General features: G+C 50.7%; 1 protein-coding gene across 1 annotated transcript; it reads right to left on the bottom strand.

Moving 5' to 3' along the window:
* Positions 1 to 13,246: 13,246 nt before the first annotated feature.
* MAB21L4 (mab-21 like 4) lies at positions 13,247 to 23,902 on the bottom strand. The gene is made up of 6 exons (XM_003421166.4): positions 23,722 to 23,902; positions 22,897 to 23,556; positions 18,322 to 18,547; positions 17,203 to 17,356; positions 15,064 to 15,420; positions 13,247 to 13,773 (listed from the first exon to the last, which is right to left on the bottom strand). Exons 1-6 carry the CDS (start codon positions 23,900 to 23,902, stop codon positions 13,681 to 13,683), a joined length of 1,671 nt encoding a protein of 556 aa, XP_003421214.3. The 3' UTR covers positions 13,247 to 13,680.
* Positions 23,903 to 25,541: the final 1,639 nt, after the last annotated feature.

The following is a 25,541-nucleotide window of genomic DNA, read 5'->3' as shown; positions in this document are numbered from 1 at the left end:
CCCAAGCCATGGTGTTTTTAATCACCTCATATGCATGCAAAAGCTGGACGATGAATAAAGAAGAGCAAAGAAGGATTGACGCCTTTGAACTGTGATGTTAGCGAAGAATATTGAATATACCATGCACCGCCAAAAGAATAAACAAATCTGTCTTGGAAGAAATACAATCAGAATGCTCTTTAGAAGCAAGGATAGGAAGACTACATCTCACATACTTTGGACACATTGTCAGGAGGGATCAGTCCCTGGAGAAGGACATCATGCTTTGTAAAGTAGAGGGTCAGCGAAAAAGAGGAAGACCCTCAACAAGATGAATTGACACAGCGGCTGCAACAATGGGCTCAAGCACAACAATGATTGTGAGGATGGCGGAGGACTGGGCAGTGTTTTGTTCTGTTGTACGTGGGGTCGCTGTGAGTCTGAATCGACTTGAGGGCACCTACCAACAGCAACAATGTGTATCAAGTTAATGAGAATGAAAATCATCAAAATAATATGAATTCTAATATAGTAACAGTAATTTAGGTCTTCTTTACTCTCAACAATGTTTGCAGTTTTCAGTGAAGAGGTGTCATGGATTGAATTATGTCCCACAAAAAACGCGTGGTATCAACTTTGTTAGGCCATTATTCCCAGTATTGTGTAGTTATCCTCCATTTTGTGATTGTAATTTTATGCTAAAGAGGATTAGGGTGAGATAGTAACATCACCCTTACTCAGGTCACCTCTCTGATCCATTGCAAAGGGAGTTTCCCTGGGGTGGGGACTGCACCACCTTTTAAAGGAAAGGGAAGCAAGCAGAGAGTCAGGGATCTCATATCACCAGAAAGAAGCACCAGACCAGAAGAAAGCAAATAATAAAAATTACAGCAGAATTAACTGAAACAGAAAACAGAAAAACAATTGAAAGAATTAACAAGACCAAAAGCTGGTTCTTTGAAAAAATTAACAAAATTGATAAACCATTGGCAAAACTGACAAAAGAAAAACAGGAGAGGAAGCAAATAACCTGAATAAGAAATGAAATGGGTGATATTAGAACAGACCCAAATGAAATTAAAAGAATTATATCAGATTACTATGAAAAATTGTACTCTAACAAATTTGAAAAGAAATGGATGAATTTCTAGAAACACACTACCTGCCTAAGCTAACAAAAACAGAGGTGGAACAACTAAATAAACCCATAACAAAAGAAGACATTTAAAAGGTAATTAAAAAACTCCCAATAAAAAAAGCCCTGGCCCGGAGGGCTTCACAGCAGAGTTCTACCAAACTTTCGGAGAAGAGTTAACACCACTACTACTAAAGGTATTTCAGAGCATAGAAAAGGACGGAACACTCCCAAACTCATTGTAGGAAGCCAGCATATCCCTGATACCAAAATCAGGTAAAAAACAAAACACAAAAAAACCCAGTGCCGTCAAGATGATTCTGACTCATAGCGACCCTACAGGGCAGAGTAGAATTGCCCCATAGAGTTTCCAAGGAGTGCCTGGCGGATTCGAACTGCCGACCCTTTGGTTAGCAACCGTAGCACTTAACCACTACTCCACCAGGGTTTCCAATCAGGTAAAAAAAAAAAAAAAGACACCACAAAAAAAGAAAATTACAGACCTATCTATGAGGCAGTTCTACTCTGTCCTATAGGGTCGCTATGAGTTGGAATCGACTCGACGGCAGAGGAGGAGGGATGCAAAAATTACAGACTTACATGCAAAAATCCTCAACAAAATTCTAGCCAATAGAACTCAACAACATATCAAAAAAAATAATTCACCATGACCAAGTGGGATTCATACCAGGTATGCAGGGATGGTTCAACATTAGAAAAACAATTAATGTAATCCATCATATAAATAAAACAAAAGACAAGAACCACACGATCTTATCAATTGATGCAGAAAAGGCATTTGACAAAGTTCGACACCCATTCATGATAAAAACTCTCAGTAAAATAGGAATAGAAGGAAAATTCTTCAACATAATAAGGGCATTTATACAAAGCCAACAGCCGACATCATCCTAAATGGAGAGAGTGCGAAAGCATTCCCTTTGAGATCAGGAACTAGACAAGGATGCCCTTTATCACTACTCTCATTCAACATTGTGCTGGAGGTCCTAGCTGGAGAAATTACGCTAGATAAAGAAATCAAGGACATCTGGATTCTTAAGAAAGAAGTAAAAGTATCTCTATTTGCAGATGACATGATCTTATATACAGAAAACCCTAAAGAATCCTCAAGAAAACTACTGAAACTAATAGAAGAGTTCAGCAGAGTATTGGGATACAAGATAAACATACAAAAATTAGTTGGATTCCTCTAAGCCAACAAAAAGAACATTGAAGAGGAAATCACCAAATCAATACCATTTACAGTAGCCCCCAAGAAGATAAAATAGTTAGGAATAAATCTTACCAGAGACGTAAAAGACCTATACAAAGAAAACTACAAGACACTACTGCAAGAAATCAAAAGAGACCTAAATAAGTGGAAAAACATACCTTGCTCATGGATAGGAAGACTTAACATTGTAAAAATGTCTATTCCACCAAAAGCCGTCTATAGATACAACGCAATTCCGATCCAAATTCCAATGACGTTTTTTAATGAGATGGAAAAACAAATCACCAACTTCCTATGGAAGGGGAAGAGACCCCAGATAAGTAAAGCATTATTGAAAAAGAAGAACAAAGTGGAAGACCTCACTCTACCTGATTTTAGAACCTCTTATACAGCCACAATAGTCAAAACAGCCTGGTACATTTACAATAACAGATACATAAACCAATGGAACAGAATTGAGAATCCAGACTTAAATCCATCCACATATGAGCAGCTGATATTTGATAAAGGCCCAAAGACAGTCTCTTTAACAAATGGTGCTGGCGTAACTGGATATCCATCTGCAAAAAAATGAAACAAGGCCCATACCTCACACCATGAACAAAAACCAACTCAAAATGGATCAAAGACCTAAATATAAAATCCGAAATGATAAACATCATGGGAAAAAAAAAAATAGGGGCAGTGCTAGGAGGCCTAATACATGGCATCAACTGTATACAAGACATTACTAACAATGCAGAAGAGAAACCAGATAACTGGGAGCTCCTAAAAATCAAATACCTATGCTTATCCAGGAAACCCTGGTGGCATAGTGGTTAAGTGCTATGGCTGTTAACCAAAAGGTCAGCAGTTCAAATCCACCAGGCACTCCTTGGAAACTCGATGGAGCAGTTCTACTCTGTCCTATAAGGTCGCTACGAGTTGGAATCTATTCGACAGCAACGGGTATGCTCATCCAAAGACTTCACCAAAAGAGTAAAAAGATTACCTACAGACTGGGAAAAACTTTTTAGCTATTATATTTCCGATCAGGGCCTGATCTGTAAAATCTACATGATACTGCAAAAACTAAATTACAAAAAGACAAACAACCAAATTGAAAAATGGGCAAAGGGTATGAACAGGCACTTCACTAAAAAAGACATTCAGGTAGCTAACAGAATCATGAGGAAATGCTCACGATCTTTAGCCATCAGAGAAATGCATATCAAAACTACATTGAGATTCCATCTCACTCCAACAAGGCTGGCATTAATCCAAAAAACACAAAATAATAAATGTTGGAGAGGTTGTGAAGAGACTGGAACAGTTATACACTGCTGGTGGGAATGTAAAATGGTACAACCACTTTGGAAAACAATTTGGTGCTTCCTTAAAAAGCTAGAAATAGAACTACCATACGATCCAGCAATCCCACTCCTTGGAATACATCCTAGAGAAATAAGGGCCTTTACATGAACAGATATATGCACACCCATGTTCATTGCAGCACTGTTTACAATAGCAAAAAGATGGAAGCAAGCAAGGTGCCATCAATGGATGAATGGATTGGAGGAAGACTCATTAACAACCTGATTTATGCAGATGACACAACCTTGCTTGCTGAAAGTGAAGAGGACTTGAAGCACTTACTAATGAAAATCAAAGACCACAGCCTTCAGTATGGGTTGCATCTCAACATAAAGAAAACAAAAATCCTCACAACTGGACCAATGAGTAACGTCATGACAAACAGAAAAGATTGAAGTTGTCAAGGATTTCATTTTACTTGGATCCACAATCAACAGCCATGGAAGCAGCAGTCAAGAAATCAAAAGACGCATTGCATTCGGTAAATCTGCTGCAAAGGACCTCTTTAAAGTGCTGAAGAGCAAAGATGTCACCCTGAAGACTAAGGTGCGCCTGACCCAAGCCATGGTATTTTCAATTGCACCATATGCATGTGAAAGCTGGACGATGAATAAGGACGACTGAAGAAGAGTTGACGCCTTTGAATTGTGGTGTTGGCAAAGAATATTGAATATAACATGGACTGCCAAAAGAACAAACAAATCTGTCTTGGAAGAAGTAAAACCAGAATGCTCCTTAGAAGCAAGGATGGCGAGACTGTGTCTTACATACTTTGGACATGTTGTCAGGTGGGATCAGTCCCTGGAGAAGGACATCATGTTTGGCAGAGTACAGGGTCAGCGGAAAAGAGGAAGACCCTCAACGAGGTGGATTGACACAGTGGTGCAACAATGAGTTCAAGCATAACAATGATTGTGAGGATGGCTCAGGACTGGGCAGTGTATTGTTCTGTTGTGCATAGGGTCGCTACGAGTCGGAACTGACTCGACGGCACCTAACAACAATAGCAACAATATTCACACAATGGAATACTACTCATCGATAAAGAACAATGGTGAATCCGTGAAACATTTCATAACATGAGGAATCTGGAAGGCATTATGCTGAGTGAAATTAGCTAGTTGCTAAAGGACAAATATTGTATGAGACCACTATTATAAGAACTCAAAAAATAGTTTAAACAGAGAAGAAAATATTCTTTGTTGGTTACGAGAGCAGGGAGGGAAGGAGAGAGAGGGGTTTTCACTAATTAGATAGTAGATAAGTACTATTTTAGGTGAAGGGAAAAACAACACAAAATACAGAAGAGGTCAGCACAACTGGTCTAAACCAAAACAAAAGAAGTTTCCTGAATAAACTGAATGCTTTGAAGGCCAGCGTAGCAGGGGTGGGGGTTTGGGGACCATGGTTTCAGGGGACATCTAAGTCAATTGGCATAGCAAAATCTCTTGAGACAACATTTTCCATCCCACTTCAGAGAGTGGTGTCTGGGGTCTTAAAAGCTGGCAAGCGGCCACCTAAGATGCATCAATTGGCCTCAATCCAACTGGACCAAAGGAAAATGAAAAACACCAAAGATACAAGGTAATTATGAGCCCAAGAGACAGAAAGGGCCACATAAACCAGAGACTACATCAGCCTGAGACCAGAAGAACTAGATGGTGCTCGGCTACAACCAGTGACTGCCCTGACAGGGAACACAACAGCAAACCCCTGAGGGAGCAGGAAAGCAGTGGGATGCAGACCCCAAATTCTTGTAAAAAGACCAGACTTAATGGTCTGACTGAAACTAGAAGGACCCCAGAGATCATGGTCCCCAGACCTTCTGTTAGCCCAAGATAGGAGCCATTTACAAAGACAACTCTTCAGACAGGGATTGGACTGGACTATGGGATAGAAAATGATACTGGTGAAGAGTGAGCTTCTTGGATCAAGTAGACACATGAGACTGTGTGGGCAGCTCTTGTCTGGAGAAGAGATGAGAGGGCAGAGGGGGTCAGAAGCTGGCTGAATGGACATGAAAACAGAGAGTGGAGGGAAGGAGTGTGCTGTCTCATTAGAGGGAGAGCGACTAGGAGTATGTAGCAAGGTATATATAAGCTTTTGTATGAGAGACTGACTTGGTTTGTAAACTTTCACTTAAATCACAATAAAAATTAGAAAAGAAAGAAAGAAAAAAGCACAGGGAGCAGAGCATGTCTTTTAGACTTGGGGTTCCTACACAGAGGAGCTCCTAGTCCAGGGGAAAATTGACAAGAGAGACCTTCCTCCAGAACCAACAGAGAGAGAAAGGCTTCCCCTGGAGCTGCCACCCTGAATTTGGACTTTTAGCCCACGTTCCTGTGAGAAAATAGACTTCTCTCTGTTAAAACCACCCACCTGTGGTTCTGTTATAGCAGAGCTAGATGACTAAGACAAGAGGTCTTGCATATCTTTGGTCAGTTTTATTCCTAAGTGTTTGATACTTTTCATGCTGTTATAAACGGTATTTTTAAAATTTCATTTTCCACTTTTTATTCCTAATATATAAAAGTACAATTAGTTTTTATATATTAAGCTTTTGTCTTGTGGCTTTGCTAAATTCTAGTGGTTTTATGTAGATCCCTTCGGATTTTGCATGTAGATAACCAAGATAACTGTGAATAATGACAATTTTATTTCTTCATTTCCAATATTTATGCCTTGTATTTCTTTTTTTCTTGCCTTATTACATAGGTGAGGACCATGAATACAATCCTGAATCAAATGGTGACTACAGACATTCTTGCTTTGTTTCCAGTCCGAGGAGACCTGTGTTGACTGTATATGATGTCATGTAGTTTTTCGGTAGATGCCCTCTATCAGATTTAGGAAGTTCTCTTCTATCTTGGTTTGCTAAGAGTGTTTATCGTTATCTGGTGTTGGATTTTGTCCAGTGCTTTTTCTGTAAGAGAGAGATGATCATAGGATTTTTCTCCCTTACTCTACTAATGGGCTTTATTTCATTGATTGTTCTCTTATTTTCTTGAAATCACTGAGAGTGGGATGTTAAAATATCCAACTGCCAATGTGGATTTATCTGTGTCTCCCCTTAATTCTGTCAGTTTGTCTTCATGAATCTTGAAGCTCTATTGTTTGCATTGTTATGTCTTTTTGATGAACTGATCTTGTTATCATTATGAAATATTCCTCTTTATTTCTAGTAATACTCTTTGTCTTAAAGTGCATTTGGTCTAAGATTAAATACACACATCAGTTTTCTTGTGCTTAACATTTGCATGTTATACATACCCCCTCCCCCCACTTACTTTGAATTTAAAGCATATTTATTGTGAAGAGCATATAGGTGCTTTTTAAAAAATCTATTCTAAAAAACTGTAGCTTTTACTTGGAGTGCTTAACCTATTTACATGAGTCTCCAATTCTGATACAGATTTTTATTTATCCCACTTGTTCTCTGTTCCTCTGTTCTTTCTTTCTTGCCTTATTATGGATGAACTACATATTCTATTTTATAACTTGCATTGGTTTGTTAACAATACCTTTTTATATTATTTTTAGTGGTTGTTCTAGAGATTATAGTATCCATATTAACTTATCACTCTCTACTTTCCAATAATATTAAACTACTTCACACACATTTTGAGACTTTTAAAATAGTGTAATACCCTCTTGCATATTGTGATATTGTTGGTTTATATATCATTACTACATAACACATATATGTGTATATATGTAGTTAGGTGCTGTTGAGTTGGTTCCGACTCATAGCGACCCTACGCACAACAGAATGAAACACTTCCCGGTCCTGCACCATCTTTAAAATCGTTGTTATGCTTGAGCTCATTGTTGCACCACTGTGTCAATCCACCTCACTGAGGGCCTTCTTCTTTTCCGCTGACCCTGTACTCTGCCATACATGATGTCCTTCTCCAGGGACTGATCCCTCCTGACAACATGTCCAAAGTATGTAAGATGCAGTCTCGCCATCCTTGCCTCTAAGGAGCATTCTGGTTATACTTCTTCCAAGACAGATTTGTTTGTTCTTTTGGCAGTCCATGTTATATTCAATATTCTTTGCCAACACCACAATTCAAAGGCGTCAACTCTTCTTCAGTCGTCCTTATTCATTGTCCAGCTTTCACATGCATATGATTTGATTGAAAATACCATGGCTTGGGTCAGGCATACCTTAGTCTTCAGGGTGACATCTTTGCTCTTCAACACTTCGAAGAGGTCCTTTGCAGCAGATTTGCCCAATACAATGCGTCTTTTGATTTCTTGACTGCTGCTTCCATGGCTGTTGATTGTGGATCCAAGTAAAATGAAATCCTTGACAACTTCAATCTTTTTTCTGTTTATCATGATGTTGCTCATTGGTCCAGTTGTGAGGATTTTTGTTTTCTTTATGTTGAGGTGTAATCCATACTGAAGGCTGTGGTCTTTGATCTTCATTAGTAAGTGCTTCAAGTCCTCTTCACTTTCAGCAAGCAAGGTTCCATAACACAGGTTGTTAAGGAGTCTTCCTCCAATCCTGATGCCCCGTTCTTCTTCATATAGTCCAGCTTCTCTTATTGACACGTACAAAGAGCTGGAGAAGGAAAACCAAAGGGGAAGAACATGCTTGGCGTTTCTCAAGCTGAAAGAACTGAAGAAAAAATTCAAGCCTCAAGTTGCAATAGTGAAGTATTCCATGGGGAAAATATTAAGTGACACAGGAAGCATCAAAAGAAGATGGAAGGAATACACAGAGCCATTATACCAAAAAGAATTAGTCAGTATTCAACCATTTCAAGAGGTAGCATATGATCAGGATCCGATGGTACTGAAGGAAGAAGTCCAAGCTGCTCTGAAGGCATTGGAGAAAAACAAGGCTCCAGGAATTGATGGAATAAAAATTGAGATGTTTCAACAAACAGATGCAGTGCTGGAGGTGCTCACTCGTCTATGCCAAGAAATATGGAAGACAGCTTCCTGGCCAACTGACTGGAAGAGATCCATATTTATGCCTAATCCCAAGAAAGGTGATCCAACCGAATGTGGAAATTATAGAACAATATCATTAATATCACACGCAAGCAAAATTTTGCTGAAGATCATTCAAAAATGGCTGCAGTAGTATATTGACAGTGAACTGCCAGAAATTCAGGCTGGTTTCAGAAGAGGACGTGGAACCAGGGATATCATTGCTGATGTCAGATGGATCCTGGCTGAAAGCAGAGAATACCAGAAGGATGTTTACCTGTGTTTTATTGAGTATGCAAAGGCATTCGACTGTGTGGGTCATAACAAACTATGGATAACAGTGCGAAGAATGGGAATTCCGGAACACTTAATTGTGCTCACGAGGAACCTTTACATAGATCAAGAGGCAGTTTTTCGGACAGAACAAGGGGATACTGTTTGGTTTAAAGTCAGGAAAGGTGTGTGTCAGGGTTGTATATTTAATGTGTATATATATATAACATATATATGGATATATACATTTATAAAACTATATATATATAAACTCTCAAAGATTTTTTTTCTTTCAAACTATCAATAGTCTTTTAATGACATTTAAGGAAAAAAAACCCACATACACATTCGTAGATATAAAATAAACCAAACCCACTGCTGCTGAGTCTATTCTGACTCATAGTGACCCTACAGGACAGAATAGAACCACCCCACAGGAGTTCCAAGGCTGTAAATGTTACGGAAGCAGACTGCCACACCTTTCTCCCACAGAGCGACTGGTGAATTCGTACTGCCAGCCTTTCAGTTAGCAGTTGAATGCTTTAATTATTGTGCCACCAAGGATCCTTAGATGTAAAATAAAGATCTTTTAAAATGAAAAAAAAAAAAAAAAAGTCCTTTTATGTTTACCCAGATATTTTCCTTTCTGGTAATTTTCATTTTTCCTGAATATCTAGGGTTCTTCTATCTGGCAGTATCCCCTTAAGCGTAAGGAGCTTCCTTTAGCATTTTTTCTAGTGAAGGTAAATTCTCAGCTCTTCTCTGGATAAGAATGAATTTATTTTTTAAGGATATTTTCACTGGATGTAGAATTCTAAGTCAATAATTTTTTTTCTTTCAGTACTTAAAAAATGTCTTCCCACTGCCAACCGGTTTGCATTGCTCCTGGTGAAAAGTAAGCCATTACTTACGTGGCATCATATCTCATATATGATGTGTCCTTTTCCCTCTGGCTGTTTTTACGGCTGCTCCTTCTCTTTGGTGTTCAGCTGTTTGTCTGTGATGTACCTGAGTGTGGTTTTCTTGGTACTTATCACACTTGAGATTCACTGGGCTTCTTTACTCTGTGAATGGATGCCTTTCAACAGTATTTGAAAGTTCTTAGCAATTATCTCTTCAAATATTTCTTCTGCCCCTTTATCTCTCTTTTCTCCTTCCAGTACTCCAACTACACTTATATTATCCTAAAAAAAACCCAGTAAAAGGGTACTTATATTATCCTAGTTACCTCAAATAGTCTCTCTATTTTCTTCACTCTTTCCCTTTGTTTTAGTTTGTATCCTTTCTATTCACCTCTCTTCTAGTTCACTGAAATTTTCCTCCACTGTTCCAGTCTTCTGTCAAGCTCATCTAGTGAATTCTTCATTTCTAGTATCACTTTTTTTAATTTCAAGAATTTCCATTTTAAGGAAATGTATGGCGTCCTCATCTCTTCTTGCATATTTTCTACCTTTTGGAATGGACATTTTAGCATTTTCATCATAGTTGTTTCAGAGTTCCAGTTCCAGAGTTCCAGTTCCTATCTTATGATTCCATCATTTGGGCCATCTCTGGCTTTGCTTCTTTTGACAGTTTCCTCTCTTAATTACAGGTCACATTTTTCTGGTTTTGCGTGTGTCTAACCCAAGGGAGCTAGACATGTGAGCTGAGGAAGAGGCGGATGTGGTGAGAAGATAGTCCAGGCTACTGTTCATGTAACTACTGCCTTGTTACATCCAACCTGCTTGACCTGATCTGGAATGCACCATGCCCATGGTACAACAGGTTACTGCTTCACCCCCCCAAACTTATGGCCTTGTAACACCCAGCTCATGATAGGCAGCTCAGGTCAAATAGTCATTTGGTATCCCATGGCCAGGGGCTCAGCCTCTGCTGGGGCTCAATATCATGTCGGAGGCTGCTTTTGAACAGTGAATAGTTCTCTGCTGCAGATGATGTGGTCTTGCTCCAGAACTCTGTGATCGGCTCCCCTGTTGGGGTGCCCCTTACTACCATGGATACCACCAGTGTCATTGCGTATGGTAGCAAGCACCTGCTAAATAGCGCACCCATACGCTGGCCCCACTCAGAACTAACAGCTTTTTGAGTCACCCAGTAAACGGACAATCCTTAGTGAGGTATGTGTATGCAGCCTTCAAAATCCAACGAGGCTGCCAAGCACTGTCCTTGTTCTTGGTGGTACCATATTTTTATGCAAATAACGCACATGTGAAAAAAATTGGGATAGTGGAGCTTGCGAAAATACTTCACAGGGAAGGGGCAGTTGGCAAACAAAAGTAGAAGATGCGGGTCGTTTACTTAAAATACATCGCCCTACAGAAGTCTGAACTCAGGGCACTGGCTCTAGGGGAAGGCATTCTTTCTGTCAGCTCTAGGGGAAGGTCCTTATCTCAGCTTCTGTTGTTCCTCAGTCCCTTGACAATCTTCATGTGGCATCTGTCTTCCTCCCGTTTGTACTTGCTAGTCTCTGTGTCTCCTTGTAACTTAGAAGTGATTGATTTAGGATACACCCTACACTGATATGGTCCCATTAACATAACAAAACCGTATTCGCAAACAGGATCACAGGTACAGGAGTTAGGATTCCAACACATATTTTGAGGGGACACGATTCAGCCCATAACACCTTGGATGCAATGTCTCAGCAAGTCCAGGATCACTGAACCTCTACCACCTTATTCTGTGTCACACTCTTGAAACTTTGCGAGGCTTATTTCCCACCCTTTGGAATGAATGTCTCTTACAAGGCATCCAAAGTACTTTTTACAGTAAATACTCCCCAGGTCTGATAAACATGATGTCTTCGATATGGTGAACCAGCATGAAATTCATTCTACAGAAGATCCAGGTGATGAGGGTCACCAGGTCTGTACTGTGACCGAGAGCAGCAGAGTTAACATCAACCTGGGGCAAGATGGTGAACTGACATTGTTAGTTACCTGTTTCTAGCGAATGAGAGCTCTTTCTGATCCTCCTTTCTGCTGGGAGTTGAAATGGATGCATTCCCCAGATTGGTGGCCACTAGCCACTTCCAGAGGTTGTGCTGACCTGTTCTACCAAAGATACCACACCCAGAACAGCACCTAGGGTACAGGTTACCACTTGGTTAAGTTTATGAATTCACTGCCATTCGCTATGATCCATCTGATTTTTGCTGGGGCCGTATGGATTAATTAAATTTTCTGAGGGTGGTGCTTAGCTCTGCTATTACACCTGGGATACAGCATCATTTTGATGGCCTGTTCTGGCCATGGAAATAGGGATAGTTTCAACATCTTCCCTTTAGCCTTTCCTGACATTACGGCTTTTACTCCTGTTAAGTATGGTCACCTACATGTACTCAATACCAGTGAAATGACCATAGGGTGGGCTTATGAGTCAGATTTTGACCAAGATCCTATTTTCCACAAGCCCCCACTCTAATTGGGTGGGGGGGTCATGATGGCATTTGCGTCCCCTTGTGTCAGTGTCAGCTCAGGCTCTGAGTCTCAGATCCTGCAAAGGGTCTGGGCATTTCCTTTCATCCATGTGCATGATGGTGTGTGGCCACAGGTCCCTTTGGAGGAGGTTTAAGGGAGTTCCTGTCATGGACTTGCTGTGGTATTGCAGGCCCTACCCCCAGGAGCCCAGAGTTTCGTTGTGTCTCAGAAGCTAAGGAGCAAGTACCACCAAGAGGCCAGAGCAAATGGAGACCAGAAACTGTCTACTGGGTTGGGGCACAGGAGGATCACCAGAACTTTTGTGCAGGTGGTTCACTAGAGTGAGGGGCTGCAGCCTGGAGGCAGTGGGCTGTGAAGAGCATATGGGCTGGGAAATAAAGCAACAAGAATGGTTGGGATGGGGTGATGCCCAGATGCTAGAGGACAGGTCGCCTTACACAGGAGGGAAGAGGGTGTCTCCACTGTGACAAGAGGAAGCAGACAGGACCAGAGCCAGGTGGGCAGGCTGGATCAGCACCAGGGTGGGCAGGTTGGACCAGTGCTGGAGCAGGTGAGGCGGGGGAGCGGCTAGTAACAGGAGCTATGGATGCCCCACCTCTATGAAATGGGAAGTGGAAACACCTGCTGAAGAGGGGTTCATTACCTAGAGGAGGAGGAAAACCAAAGCTCATTGCCATTGAGTCGATTCCGACTCATAGCCGCCCTATAGGACAGAGTAGAGCTGCCCCATAGGGTTCCCAAGGAGCGGCTGGTAGACTCAGACTGCAGTCCTTTTGGTTAGCAGCTGAGCTCTTAACCACAGCGCCACACGGGCTCCTAGGGAGGACAAGGTAGATTTCAAATTGTCTACACACAGCCTTTTCTACTTCTATTTTTTCTAGGGGAAAATACTTACACAAAGTGAGTGCCACCTCGGCTGTATATATTCAGTGCATTAGTTTATTCTAGCATATATATACTATTTCATCTCTAGAAGGAACCATGTGGTATAGGCAGGGACAAACCCCTGAGCTCCAGGTCCATGAAGATACTTGGTTTTCAGAGTCTCGACATCGCCACTGGGATCAACACAGTGTCACACAAACCCCACAGCACCGTCATCCCAGACCTTCACCCCGGAGGACAAGGCAGCAGTTCCAGGAGAGCCCACCTGCCCAGCACCTTCAGGTTGCCATGAGGCCACACCCTGGACAGTCTGAGGGTGGTCCCTGGGATCAAGTCTCTCCACCACCCACCACTTGTCTCGAGGTGAAGCCACCTGCCCTTCATCATACGTCCCGCAGCCTCCTGTGGGCGGTATAGGGAGGCATGGGGCGTCCCGCTCAGCTCTCTTCGCTGCCCAGAGTCTTGGTCTTCCGGAAAATGCCCTGCATGGCTGCGATCCGGTCCTTATCCTGGATGTTGAAGACCTGGAACTGCGGCGGGGTGGGGAAGAAGGACCAGAGACATCTGAGAGCCCATCACTCATCACAGGCCCTGGACGCCACAGTGACCCCTTACATAGTGCAGGACAACTTGCCCACACCTGGCCACTGGGCCTCCTCCTTTGGGTCTCTGCCTGGACCATTCTCCCCATAAGTGGGCCCCAACTGGCCCAGCATCCTCTCCTCCAGGAGCCCTCCTAGTGCTCAGGGTCCCTGTGTGTGTGTGACACAGAGGAGTCCTCACTAGGGCTTGCTGAAGACTGATTGTGTACCACCCCTCCCCCCATGCACACCCAGGTCTGCTGAGAGCCCACCCCTCCCGCCTCCCCTCACCCTTTTTGTTTCCTCACCCTTCCTGCTGCCATCTCCCCAAAAATACTGAGGTCTGCTGAGAGCCCAGAGCCGGTCCTTCCCTTCTCTGGTCTGCAGACTTTGGGGTGACCCCAGGAGGCTATAAGCACCCATCAGGTGGGAAGTATGGCTAAGACAGGGTTACCACTGGGGCCCTGCTGCACTAGAGCAAGGGAGGCTAACCCGGAAACATAGGACAAAGCCACAGAGAGGCATTTGCTTTGAGGGGTTAACCCTTGGAGACAGAGTGGGACTGGACACCATGGGGATAGAGACAGGAGGGACAGCGGCCAGAGCAGCAAGAGAGGCCAGGCACCCCTAAATGCCCGGTCATAAGAGGCACGGGGGAAGGAGGGAACTGAGTCACAGGGAGGGGCGGGAAACTGTCCCCATGAGGGGCAGGGAAGGCTGATCCCTCCCCGCAGAGTGGAGTCCCTGGGGTCAGCATGCGGGTCTCTGAGCCTTCCCTGAGTGTGGGTTTGGTGGTGATTCTGGTGGGGAGCAGGGACCAGCTCAGATATGCCACCCTGGCTCCCAGAAAGTGGCCATGGGGCCACAAGGTCACTGGTAAGGGGGTACCCCATGATCCATCTGACCCCCGACATCACCCTCTCCCCCAGTAGATACTCTCGCTGTCTGGAGGAGGCCTGGCCTGGCTCCTGACCTGGGGGTCCTGACCTGGTTCCTGACCTGGGAGGGCCTGACCTGACTCCTGACCTGGGAGGGCCTGCCCTAGCTTCTGACCAGGGGAGTCCTGACTTGGATCCTGACCTTGGGGCTCCTGACCTGGTTCCTGCCCTGAGGGTTCCTGACCTGGCTCCTGACCTGGGAGGGTCCTGACCTAGGGGTGGCCAGGGTGCTGAACCAGGGCTCTGTGCCCACTGTGGGTGGTCCTGATCTCACATGGCCCCTCCAGCCAGCTGTACCCACCTTGTCCAGAAGGATGTCGAAGTAGGCGGTGGTCCAGTAGGCTGGGTCACTGGCGGGCAGCTGCAGCAGGGCCTTGACGCTGTTGTCAATGCGTGGCGGTGGGCTGCAGCCCAGGTGCGTGACATGGATGCGCAGGGATGCCTCGGGCTGGCTGGCGAAGTGCTCCACATGCTGGTACAGGGTGCCGAGGTCCAGGCCACTGGCCAGCAGCAGGTTCTGCCCCGGCCACAGAAAGTGTGGCAGGTTCCTGGTGGCCAGGCAGCAGAGCAGCACCACCAGCAGGCGGTACACGGCGCCCTCCAGGTCAGCCCAATCCTCGGGTGCTGGGAAGAGCACTGAGGCCCACAGCAGCACCATCTGGAGGGGGATGCAGGGGTGGTGGCAAGTCAGCCAAGCCCACCTACCTGTACCCTGCTTCCACCTGCCTGCACCCCACCTTGGACACCCCCGTCAGTACCTCTTCCCCTGTCCCTCCCCTCCTCCCTCTGCCCCCGTCTTTGGTCTTTGTCCAGACCCCTCCCCACCTGCTGTCCCCTGCCCTGGCCATGGTGGTGGCCCTGAGGCTCTGACACCCCCACCTGCAGCACTGATCCACCTGTCTGCCTCCCCAGCTCTCCTGGAGCACTGCAGCCTGAGTCTAAGCCCACTCTGACTGCAGTCCCCCAGCCTAACCTCCTCTCCTCACGCTCCAAGACATCCCGTGCCAGTCACCCAGGACCTCTCTCAGGAGCTTCTGATGCTCCCACCTGCCCATGCTCCTGAGCCTTTCCCTCATGCACCCTCCCAGTGAACTCCTACACACCCCCGCACCCCCATCCAAAGGGCCCGTCTGGTGGCATCATCCCAGCCCCGTCAGTGTGCCTATGACTCCTGAGCCCAGATAAACCTCTGAGAGCAGCAAGAACAGACTTCCCTGGCTGCCCCAGACACCCTCCTCCCTCCTGCCTGAGCCCCCAGCCTGGGCCCCTCCTGTCCCCAGAGCCTGCAACCTGGGGCTTCTCCTGTCCCCCAAGCCCCAAACTGGAGCCCCTCCTGTCACAGGATGCACCTTTCTGTGTCCTTACCCTCTCCTTCTGCCGATCCCATCACCCCTCAGCTCAGTCTGGGGCTCCGGAGCCACAGTAGGGGAGACCCATAGACTGCTGGAAGCCAGCCCTTACCTCAGGGATGGGAATAGAGACCCCAAGAGGGTATGGAGGAGTCCCAGGCTATATCGGGGATGCACACAGCACTGTTTCCAGAGGCCAGGTCTGGCCACCTCTCCCTGCACCTGGAGCCAGATGGGGGGCCGTCCCTCTCCTCCTACCATGGGGCTCTGCAATGGTGCCCACTTGGGGAGGAGGAACTGACAGAGCCCTGAGACTCCACAGCCCCCTTGCTTCCCTTCACCTCCTTGCAGGACAGGGGTAGGTGGAGAGGGGCAGTTGGGCCTAGGCTCTGCCCAGGGCTGGATCAAAACCCCCAGCCTGGGGCCCCTCCCTGGCTTCTCTCAGCACTTGACAATTCACAGAACCCTACCAGGACTCGGCTTCCCCTCGGGTCACAGCAGCTCAGTAAGCCACGGAGAAGGGGAAGTTTTCCCTCATGACAACGGGGGTCCCTGAGAGGTGACAAGGCTCTCCCTACATCCTCAGGGGCTGGTTCCACTTGAGAGAAGAACCCTTCTCAGGGCTGAGGAGCTGGGCAGACACCGGCTCAGCCCAACTGAACAAGAGGACTCAGAACTGAAGCCCTCGGTGGTCCTGGTGAGGGACAGCAAGTACAGGCCTTGCTGCCGGCACGCTGCGGCCACACCCTTGCCCAGTGCCCCTCACTGGCCGTGGCCTCCTTTCCTCCCACCCAGGCAGGCCCCACACGGAGCTGGCTCCAGAGCTTAAAGGGGAGGGACAATGTGGGCTCCTGGCTCTGATCAGGGTCTTAGTGATGACAGAAAACAGTGCCTCAGGCAACTAGTGTTAAATTGCTGAATGATCTCTCACAGCTGTGATGGAAAATGTGCTGGCCAATAGAAACTGCTCTTTGGTGCCCCACCTAAAGCACTCCCAGGGCAGCCCCCCAGATAGGCCTCTGCCTCTGACCCCTGGCTCACAGGGAGCACCAGCAGGACAGAGGGGCCAGGCGAGTCCCATGCACACTCACCTTCATGTGGCTGAAGGCCAGGCCAGCACTCCGGCCATTGTCCCGCCAGCTCTCGTGGTTGACCCGATCCAGGATGGAGATGCTGTCCAGGCGGTGGCCGGGGAGGGAGCCCAGTGCACCCAGCAGCCTCGTCAGCAGGTAGTCAGTGGAGACCCTGAAACCAGAAGTGCTGGAGACCCCTTGGCACCAGGAGTCACCCATGCCCCACAGGTCACCACTTGAGGGAAGCCCCCAGGCTTTGCTGGCCCCCAACATCAGGAAGGCCCAAGCCCTGTGGGACCGCCCAGGTCCGACGGTGGCCCCTGTAGTGACATGGCCTCCCCTGTTTGACCCAACCCAGTCCTCTCTCAGTTTTCTAAATGGCCCTCCATGAACTTTTAAGGGTGAAAGTTCAGCTGTTACATAGACTGCCAGCCCCAAGACATGAGGGACTTAGGGTGCCCCAGGCCAGCCCAGCCCCTGTTGGTGCAGACAGGAAGGTGGGCACTTCCCTTTCCCGCCCTCCCTCCCTCTCTCCCCCTTCCTTTCTCACAGACTCTGACTTGGGGTCCTCCCCCCATTGCCCTGCAGATGGGGGTCCTCACAGAGCCCTCAGGCCTCCTGGGCACGGAGGAGGGGCTGCTAGAACCCCAGGGCCAGGTAGATGAAGGGGCTTCCCTCCCTAGACACCTCAGGAGGAGGAACCCTCGTGGGGAAGGAAGACACTGTGATCTCTAAAGCGTGGCCCAGGTGGAAGATTTCAAAAAAGCCCAGAGCTGTTTAGTCTCCTTGACTTCATGCATCTCCCAGTGGAGACCCCTCTGCCACATGGAATCTGTGACCACTGTCCCCTGCCTCCTCAGCTGCTTTTCCACCTGAGAGGGAGGGAGTGGGCTGGGGGAGGCCCTCCCAGTTCTGTGAGCTGTGACCTAACACACCCCCCATCACAGGTTCCCTGTGGCCCGGAGACAGTGCCCTGTACTCAGAGAGAAGTGATGCCGGGTGTTTTGAGGTGTCTCCTCAAGACTCCAACAACCTCTTGCGTGATACAGGTGCCCCAGGGGGCAGAGGCAGACTGGAGAATTCCCAGGAGCAGCGGTGCCCACCCACAGGACCTGCAGATGGGGAGGTTTGTCCTACCTCCAGTGTTGGGTGCTGGCTGGCACGAGGTCCACCCCCTGGTCCAGGATTCTCTCCAGGCTGCCTGTGGGGAAGCGGGTCACCAGTAGGGTCCTCTCTGGGGCAGGTACCCTGCACCTCCTTCTCACCACAGGCACCACGTTGAAGCGGATGGTCCTCCAGCCGCTGGACACCAGCAGGGACAGATGGAGCTCCTCCTCCTGAAGGCTGGAGGCATTCAGCGAGCCTGCATAGAGGCCAGCACTGAGCCAGACCACTGGCCCTCTGTGCAACCCACACCTGACCCTGTCCCACCGGGCCACCCACTCTCAACATGACTTACCTGCAGTCCTCTCTGCCCTGCCACCTAGACCCCTACCTTTTCAGGCAGCTGCATCTCACCTCTCACCTCCTCCATCCCTCCCTAGACACCTGCACCCTCCTACCCTGGACATCTGTACCCTCCCATCCCTGGACACCTGCACCCCTATCCCTGGACACCTGTACCCTCTCTCCTTGGAGATCTGCGCCCCCCATTCCTGGACACCTGCACCCTCCCTCCCTGGAAATCTGTACCCTCCCACCCTGGACACCTGCACCCTCCTGCCCTAGAAACCTGCATCGTCCATCCCTGGCTGGGGCCAGGAGGCTGGCAAGGCCCCCACCTGCCTCAAGCGTGGAGGTGGTTCTTAGGGCCACTTGTGCCCTAGCTGCCACGGTGCCCCACGCCCCGATGGTCCCGCCTCAGGTGGCAGTCTGGGAAATCTGATGGTGTCACTCACTCCCTGTCTCAACACTCTGTGGCTTCCCCTGCTCAAGGGGAAGCTCGGCCTCCCCAGCAGAACACACAGCAGCCCCCTCCCAGGCCTCTGCCCCTCTTCCCCCACTGCCCAAGCCCACTCCATCCGAACCTAGTGATACCACCCCCAGACATGCCTCCCACCCCTGCCAGTACCACCCCGCTGCCTGGCTGCACTTCAGCCCTCTCCCGTCAGCACTGGCTCCCCTCTCAGGCTGCCCGACTCCCCCGCCCCCCCGAGAGGAGGTGGCTGCTTTCTGGGCTCCCTCAGCCCGTCTGGCACCAGCACTGCCCTCTGACTGGATAAGGTGGCCCAGAGCCACCCTGGGGCCCTCGAGCCGCCTTCCCAGGGACTCTTTGAAAGGCACTTACGCAATTACGATTAAGTGCCTTGGTTCCTGATGGAGACCAAGTGGGAACACCCCTTCTGGTTTGGTTACATTTTTCTCCTTTGGAGGGAGCCCAAAAAAATAGGAGTGGGCCCTTCAGGGCAGCAGCTGTGGCCCCTGAGGTCAGATGAGGGACTTTGTAGAGGTGGAGTAAGTGGACGGAGCTCACCCTGTGGGGCCCCACATCGGCACCTGTGACCCGTCCCTTTGGCCTCCGGGCATCCCTTCACCTAATGTGGCCCTGTCTTCTCCACCTGAGATGGGCTGGACGTGGGCTCCCAGGGGGCAGGCAGGGCTGACCCCCGATCCAGGCCTCCACACACATGTGGAGATTCCACGGCAGCCCCTGCATATTACTCTTGCCCCCCAGGCCCCTCAGGGTCAGAGACCAGCTTGAATTTGCTCACATTTGAGCTTATGCTGCCTCATCAGGAATGTCCCTTCTCAACCTGTGCAGCCCAAGGTGTGGGGAGCTCTCCTGCCCCAGGGATGGGACACTTCCCAAGGGTTCCCCCAGAGGTCCTGACCTATGGCCCCTGGAGGTGGGACACCACTTCCCCATGCAGTGCCAGACAGTGGCTGGGAGCCCCTCAGTCTGGGGGTACAGCCAGCATCCCCCGGCCCAGCCTGCTTACCCCCAAACCAGGAGCTGGGAGCAACTGAAGCCCTAGCGAACAGGTGGCCTTTAAGGCCCTGAGCTGGTGGGCTGCCAGCAGCCTTGGCCACTCTCACTGAACAACCAGCCCCTCTTTCCTGACGTGATCCACCTCAGTGGTGGTCATAGGAAGGGCCACCCAGGAAAGGGCCACTGGGGAGGGCGGGCCAGGCAGGACCCCCAGCGGCAGAGCACTCTGCCCCTCCCACAGATGAGGTCATGGCAGCCCCCGTTAAAGGACAAGGCCCGTGTGCCCCCAGACGCTGACAGCGCCCTGCGGCCCCTCCCAGAGCACTGCCCTGGCCGCTGGCCACTGACCAAGGTGGCGGAGGTCAGGCCTCCCAGGGGCAGCCTGTGCCCAGGAAGGCCTGAGGGGGTATAATAGCCCCTCAGCTTCGCCTTGGTGGAAAAGGAGGGGCCTCCTTCCAGACATTGGAGGCTCCTGTCACACCAAGCCAATTTCCTCTCTCAGCCCTTTAGTTGCGTTCTATCTATGAGCGGCAGCTTGGGAAGCAGCCAGCTGTGCCCACTGTGCCCATGCCCACCGCAACCTCCCATCACACAGCCCCTCACCTCACAGCCCCCACCTCACAGCCCCCACCTCACAGCTCCTGGGCAGAGGCAGCCTGTGCCCTGGTCTCCTAGCTTCTGTATCCCTCTCAGCTGAGCATCCCAGAACAATGTCTGCAATTCCCACATACCCAGCAGGGTTTTGGGCTGGTGAGTGTATCTCTCAGCCCAGAAGAGAGCTGGGGTGGTGAGGGGAGCTGGCAGTTCAAACAGTACCCCATGCTCACCCCAACTGTGGGCCTGTCTGTGGCTAGGGTGGTGGGCCCGCTGGGGACAGGGCCAGGTGGGAAGGGCCACGGTAGTTCAGACCACAGACAAGGTCCTGCCAACTCGTGCACAGTAATTACATGCTCAGAGGATGACCAGATGGGATGCTGAGGAGGGGAGGATGGGGAGTGGGTGCCAGACACCTAATGACAGGCCTCGCCACCCTTGGGGGCTGCTCACCATCCTCCGAGAAAAGTGGGCACCTGCTCTGGTCACAGGGCTGGTCTTCGGGGGGGCTTTTCCCATGGCCGTGCAGGTGTCCCTGCCATGGGTAGCACCCTGGGCCCAGGACTTCCTGGTGCTGAAACTCAGTCCAGAAGTCAGGGGGTCTTCTCAACCTCCCTCCACATCCCAGCCATGTCCTCCATGTGCTGTGCCTGACACACCCCCAGGAAGTGCCCAGGAGGAGACAATGGTCCTGTGGCCTTGGTGGCTGAGCCCCCAACTGTGTTCCACCTGGTGGGCCAGGCACCAAGGCTGGGAACCCTGAACAGGGCACACCCTGGTGGGTGCCTAGCGTCTCCATCCCCAGCCTCACAGACTGGGCACCTCATATGAGCCAACACCAGGGCAGATGCCTGGGGACTCTAGGCAACAAGCCCGTGGGAGTAAGTGCCTGTCCCCATCTCAGGGAAGCAGGATGGGTCCCAGGTCTTGTCGGAACAACCCACCACCTTAGCCCCGTTCACCACCCAGGGTCACTGCTGTGCTGGCCCTGAACAGGCAGCCTCTGCTGGAAGGGAGACCCCTGCTCCTGCCCTGCTGGAGCCCTGCCACCCCAGGATACGCCCCACCGCCTCAGTCACATCAGCATGGCATGGTGGGAGGGGTCAAGGCCAGCTCTCCCCTCAGCTCAGCTGAAAGCGTGCAGTCTCAGGCCCACAGGGCCCCAAGACACAAATTAGCAATGTGGCCATCAACAGAAACAGACATGTTCACACACACATGCATACACATGGTCCTACACATGTACACATATGCACACACATGCATACACATGCTTACATGCATGCACACACTCACGCTTGCACATACACACACTCTTGCACATACACACAGGCTCACACTTACACACACGTGAACATGCTCACACACACGTGCACACACCTGCTCCTCCCAACCTTTTGCAAAGTGACCAGATATCACAGTGGGGTCGGCTGCAAGGACCGTACCAATGGGCTGTGACTGGTTACACACCCACCTGCCCAGAGCCATAGCAGGGATCCCCATCAAACAAGCCAATTGGAAATCAGTACCCTGGTCACGAAGTTTCTTGCTATTTAAAAAGTAGCATCCATTAGATTTTTGTTATAAAAATCACTTTGTGAAAATGAGATAACACGAAAGTCATAATCTGTGTTAGAAGCGTATGAGGCTAGAAAGATTCAGGACATCTTCCAGCTCATGAGCACCCCTGAGCAGTCCCACTCCTGTACACACATGCACAATGATCACATGTGTGTGTACTCACTCATGTGCACCAAACACTCCCCCTGAGCAGTCCCACCCTTGCACACACACATAGAGATCACAGGTGTGTACTCACTGATGTGCACCAGATGACCCCTGAGTAGCCCCACCCCTGCACACATGCAGAGATCACACGTGTGTGTACTCATGTGCGCCAGCCATGCCCCCTGAGCAGCCCCACCCTTGCACACACACGCACAGTGATCACATGTGTGTGTACTCACTCGTGTGCACCAGACACACCCCTGAGCAGCCCCACCGTGCACACACATGCACAGTGATCACACGTGTGTGTACTCACACACCTGCACCCAGACTCGCATCCTGAGCAGTCACACATGGGCATACCTACACAGCAATCACACACATGTGTACACAGACTTATGCATGCCCGGTGCTCTCACGCATGTACGCAGACACCACGTGCAGAGGGCCAGTCCCCCTACCTGGAGCGATGAGACTGTGGTGTTTGCAGTGCACGATGGCGGCCACCAGGAGGTCCCTGAGGACGCACAGGACCTTGCCCGGCACGATGTGGCCGCGGCACCGGGCGCTGCTCTCCGAGGAGGCGCTGAAGACATCGTTTGCCGTCCAGGGCTCCAAGCCCGCGCCTTCTGTAGGGACCCCCAGGCGGCAGCATGCAGGGCCGCCCGCAGGCTCGGCGGCGCCCGACTCCTCGATCAGGAGGTCCTCGGCATCCAGCCCCAGGGGCACCTCCAGGTCCAGGGGCTCTTCGGAGGAGCGCAGCGCGAACTGGAAGGCCCCCAGGTCGCGGGAGTAGTCGACCAGGAAGCGGGGGTCCAGGGCGTGCACGCGCTCCAGCACGGTGAGCAGCACATCCTCCGCTCGCTGGAAGTCCTGGGCCCGGGGCGCCGCGCGCGACCGGACCGCCTGCAGGTAATGGTGCCACAGGGGCACCTGCACCGCCATGCCGGCGGGCGGCGGAGCACCAGCCAGTGCGGGCAGGACTGCAGGTGGGCTGCGATCCCAGGTGCTGGTGCGGACGGGCGGCGGAGCACCCGGCCGTGGGAGCGGGACTGCAGGTGGGTGGCGATCCCAGGTGCTGGTGCGGACGGGCGGCGGAGCACCCGGCCGTGGGAGCGGGACTGCAGGCGGGCGGCGATCCCCAGTGTTGGGAGCGGGCGGGCAGGCTAAATAGCTGAGCCCAGCAGAGGCCTTTCAAGTGGGTGAGTCAGTCACCAGCAATCAGGAATGTCACTGGGGCCTCGGCCAGGCTCCACCCTCCTCTCAGGGCCGAGGCACCGCCCCACCCTCCTGTCCCCTCTCCCAAAAGCCGCTCAGGGCGCCCCCTCCCAGGCCGGCCTCCTCCGCTGCCTCTGGGAGCGGGTGACGGTTTTCTGAGGGTTCCTCCTCGTCCTTCCCCAGGAGCAGGTCTCTGCGGAAGCCAGGGCCTCGCCACCCCGCCGAAGTTGGAGGGGACACGCAGTACATGCCTGTTTCTCAGACGAGGAAGGTGAGGGAGGCCTGCGGCTTCCCGGCGTCTGCAGTGTAGGAGCCACCTTCCCCACCTCCTCTCCCTCCCGCGGCCACTCTCCAAGCAGTTTGAGAGGCAGTGAGCCAGGCTGGGGCTGCATGGGCAGAACAAAGCTGAACAACCTAGACAGTTTCCGCCTCCATCGCTTCTGCCTGGTGCAAAGGCTGGAGCTCCACTCTCGGTGCAGAAGCGGTAGGGGTGGACCCTGCCTCCCCCCACCATGCGAGCAGGGCCTCCGGGCATCTAGCCCTCCTGGCTGGGGCCCTCATTGTTGCCACCCCCGAGCCTTGGGCCTTCTGGGCGTGGCACGCACCTGGGCCTGGAGCTGGGCCTCTGTCCTGGGTGGAGCTGGTCTCTGTGGCGCTGCATCACCAGCTGAAGAGCTCCCCTCCCCCCAGCACCTGTGCTGGGCACTGTGCCCACCCTCCTGTCTACCAGCTCAGGGTTTCACAAATCCCAACAAGCAGGGGGCAGGTGCCACCCCTGTGGCCCTTGATCCTGCCATCCAGTTCTCAGCCACTGGACCCTGCAAACAAAGAACAGGTGGCCCCCACTCAGGTGCTGCTAAGATGCCAGGTGCCAGCCTCTGGACCCCACCCCACAGCCCTCCAGGGGACCTATCAGCCCTCACTCGTGGTGGGACCTGAGCTGCGGGGTGCACAACTGGATACAAGGATGATGCTTGGAAGCCCCCTGTGGGGTCTCCCCTCCCATGTCTCCCAGGAAGAGGAGCTCACCCCACACTGGGCAGTCCATGCTAGCTCCAGCCAGACTGGCTTCCTTCCTGGGACCTGAAGTTCCTGTCCTCAGGCCGCAGCCCAGGCTCAGAAGATTTGGTCCCCAGCCCCATCCTCCCCACACACTCTGTGGCCCCTCTGTCTCCAACCGGCTCTGACATGCAGGGGTCTTCCTCTTGGGGTCCTCCTCTTGGCAGGAGCCAGAAATCCTGCAGCCCAGGTCATCGGGGTCTCAGCCCTCAGCCATGGGCTCGAGGTGGGCAACTCAACTCCTGGCTCTGAGCCTGGGCTTTAGGTCTGTAAGGACTGGGGAGGCAGACTTGATACACCTGGTTTCTTGGGCCCCACTCTCCTAGGAATCACCCAGGAGACCCCGTGGCCCCCAGTCCATCTGAGGTGGTCCTTGGGAGCAGCCCCACCTGTGCCCTGTGCCCACCCTATGACCCTGGAGTTCCCCAGGCCAGGCCTTGGCCCTCCTCTCTCCTCCCACTGACGTCACCTACCTGGGCACACGGCCCCCCTTTGCTGACACCCCCTCCTTCTGCCCTACACACCCTCCCCTGTGTGCCCAACCAGGCACCCCACACAGCTCCACACCTTCACTCCCCTAATCACACATCGAAGGGCACAGGCCTCCAGCTGCCACCTGCCAAGTCTGCTCAAGTCCCCATAACACTTTCACTTCTAACCTGCTAGCTAAAATTTGGGAATTCCCTCTACCCCCTCAGGATGCCCGCCATAAGCTCAGAGGTCCCCAGCCCCTCTCACTTCTGCCCTGCTGGCTCCCACTACTGCCTCGGGTTTGATAATTTTGTCAAACAACTCACAGAACTCAGGAAAACACTATACTTAACGATTG

Source organism: Loxodonta africana, chromosome 6 (assembly GCF_030014295.1).
Source record: "Loxodonta africana isolate mLoxAfr1 chromosome 6, mLoxAfr1.hap2, whole genome shotgun sequence".
Lineage (NCBI taxonomy): Eukaryota > Metazoa > Chordata > Mammalia > Proboscidea > Elephantidae > Loxodonta > Loxodonta africana.
The sequence above is the reverse complement of the archived record's forward strand: the minus strand, read 5'-3'. Positions and strand labels throughout refer to the sequence as shown.

Bases quoted from the DNA above. Each gene is read 5' to 3' on its own strand.
- MAB21L4 (XM_003421166.4), bottom strand. From the start codon at position 23,902: ATGTACTGCGTGTCCCCTCCAACTTCGGCGGGGTGGCGAGGCCCTGGC. The intron at 23,557-23,721 runs GTGGGGCGGTGC...GCCCGCCTGCAG, and splicing joins TTGGGAGAGGGGACAGGAGG to TCCCGCTCCCACGGCCGGGT. The intron at 15,421-17,202 runs GTGAGTGTGCAT...ATCCCCCTCCAG, and splicing joins TGGCCTTCAGCCACATGAAG to ATGGTGCTGCTGTGGGCCTC.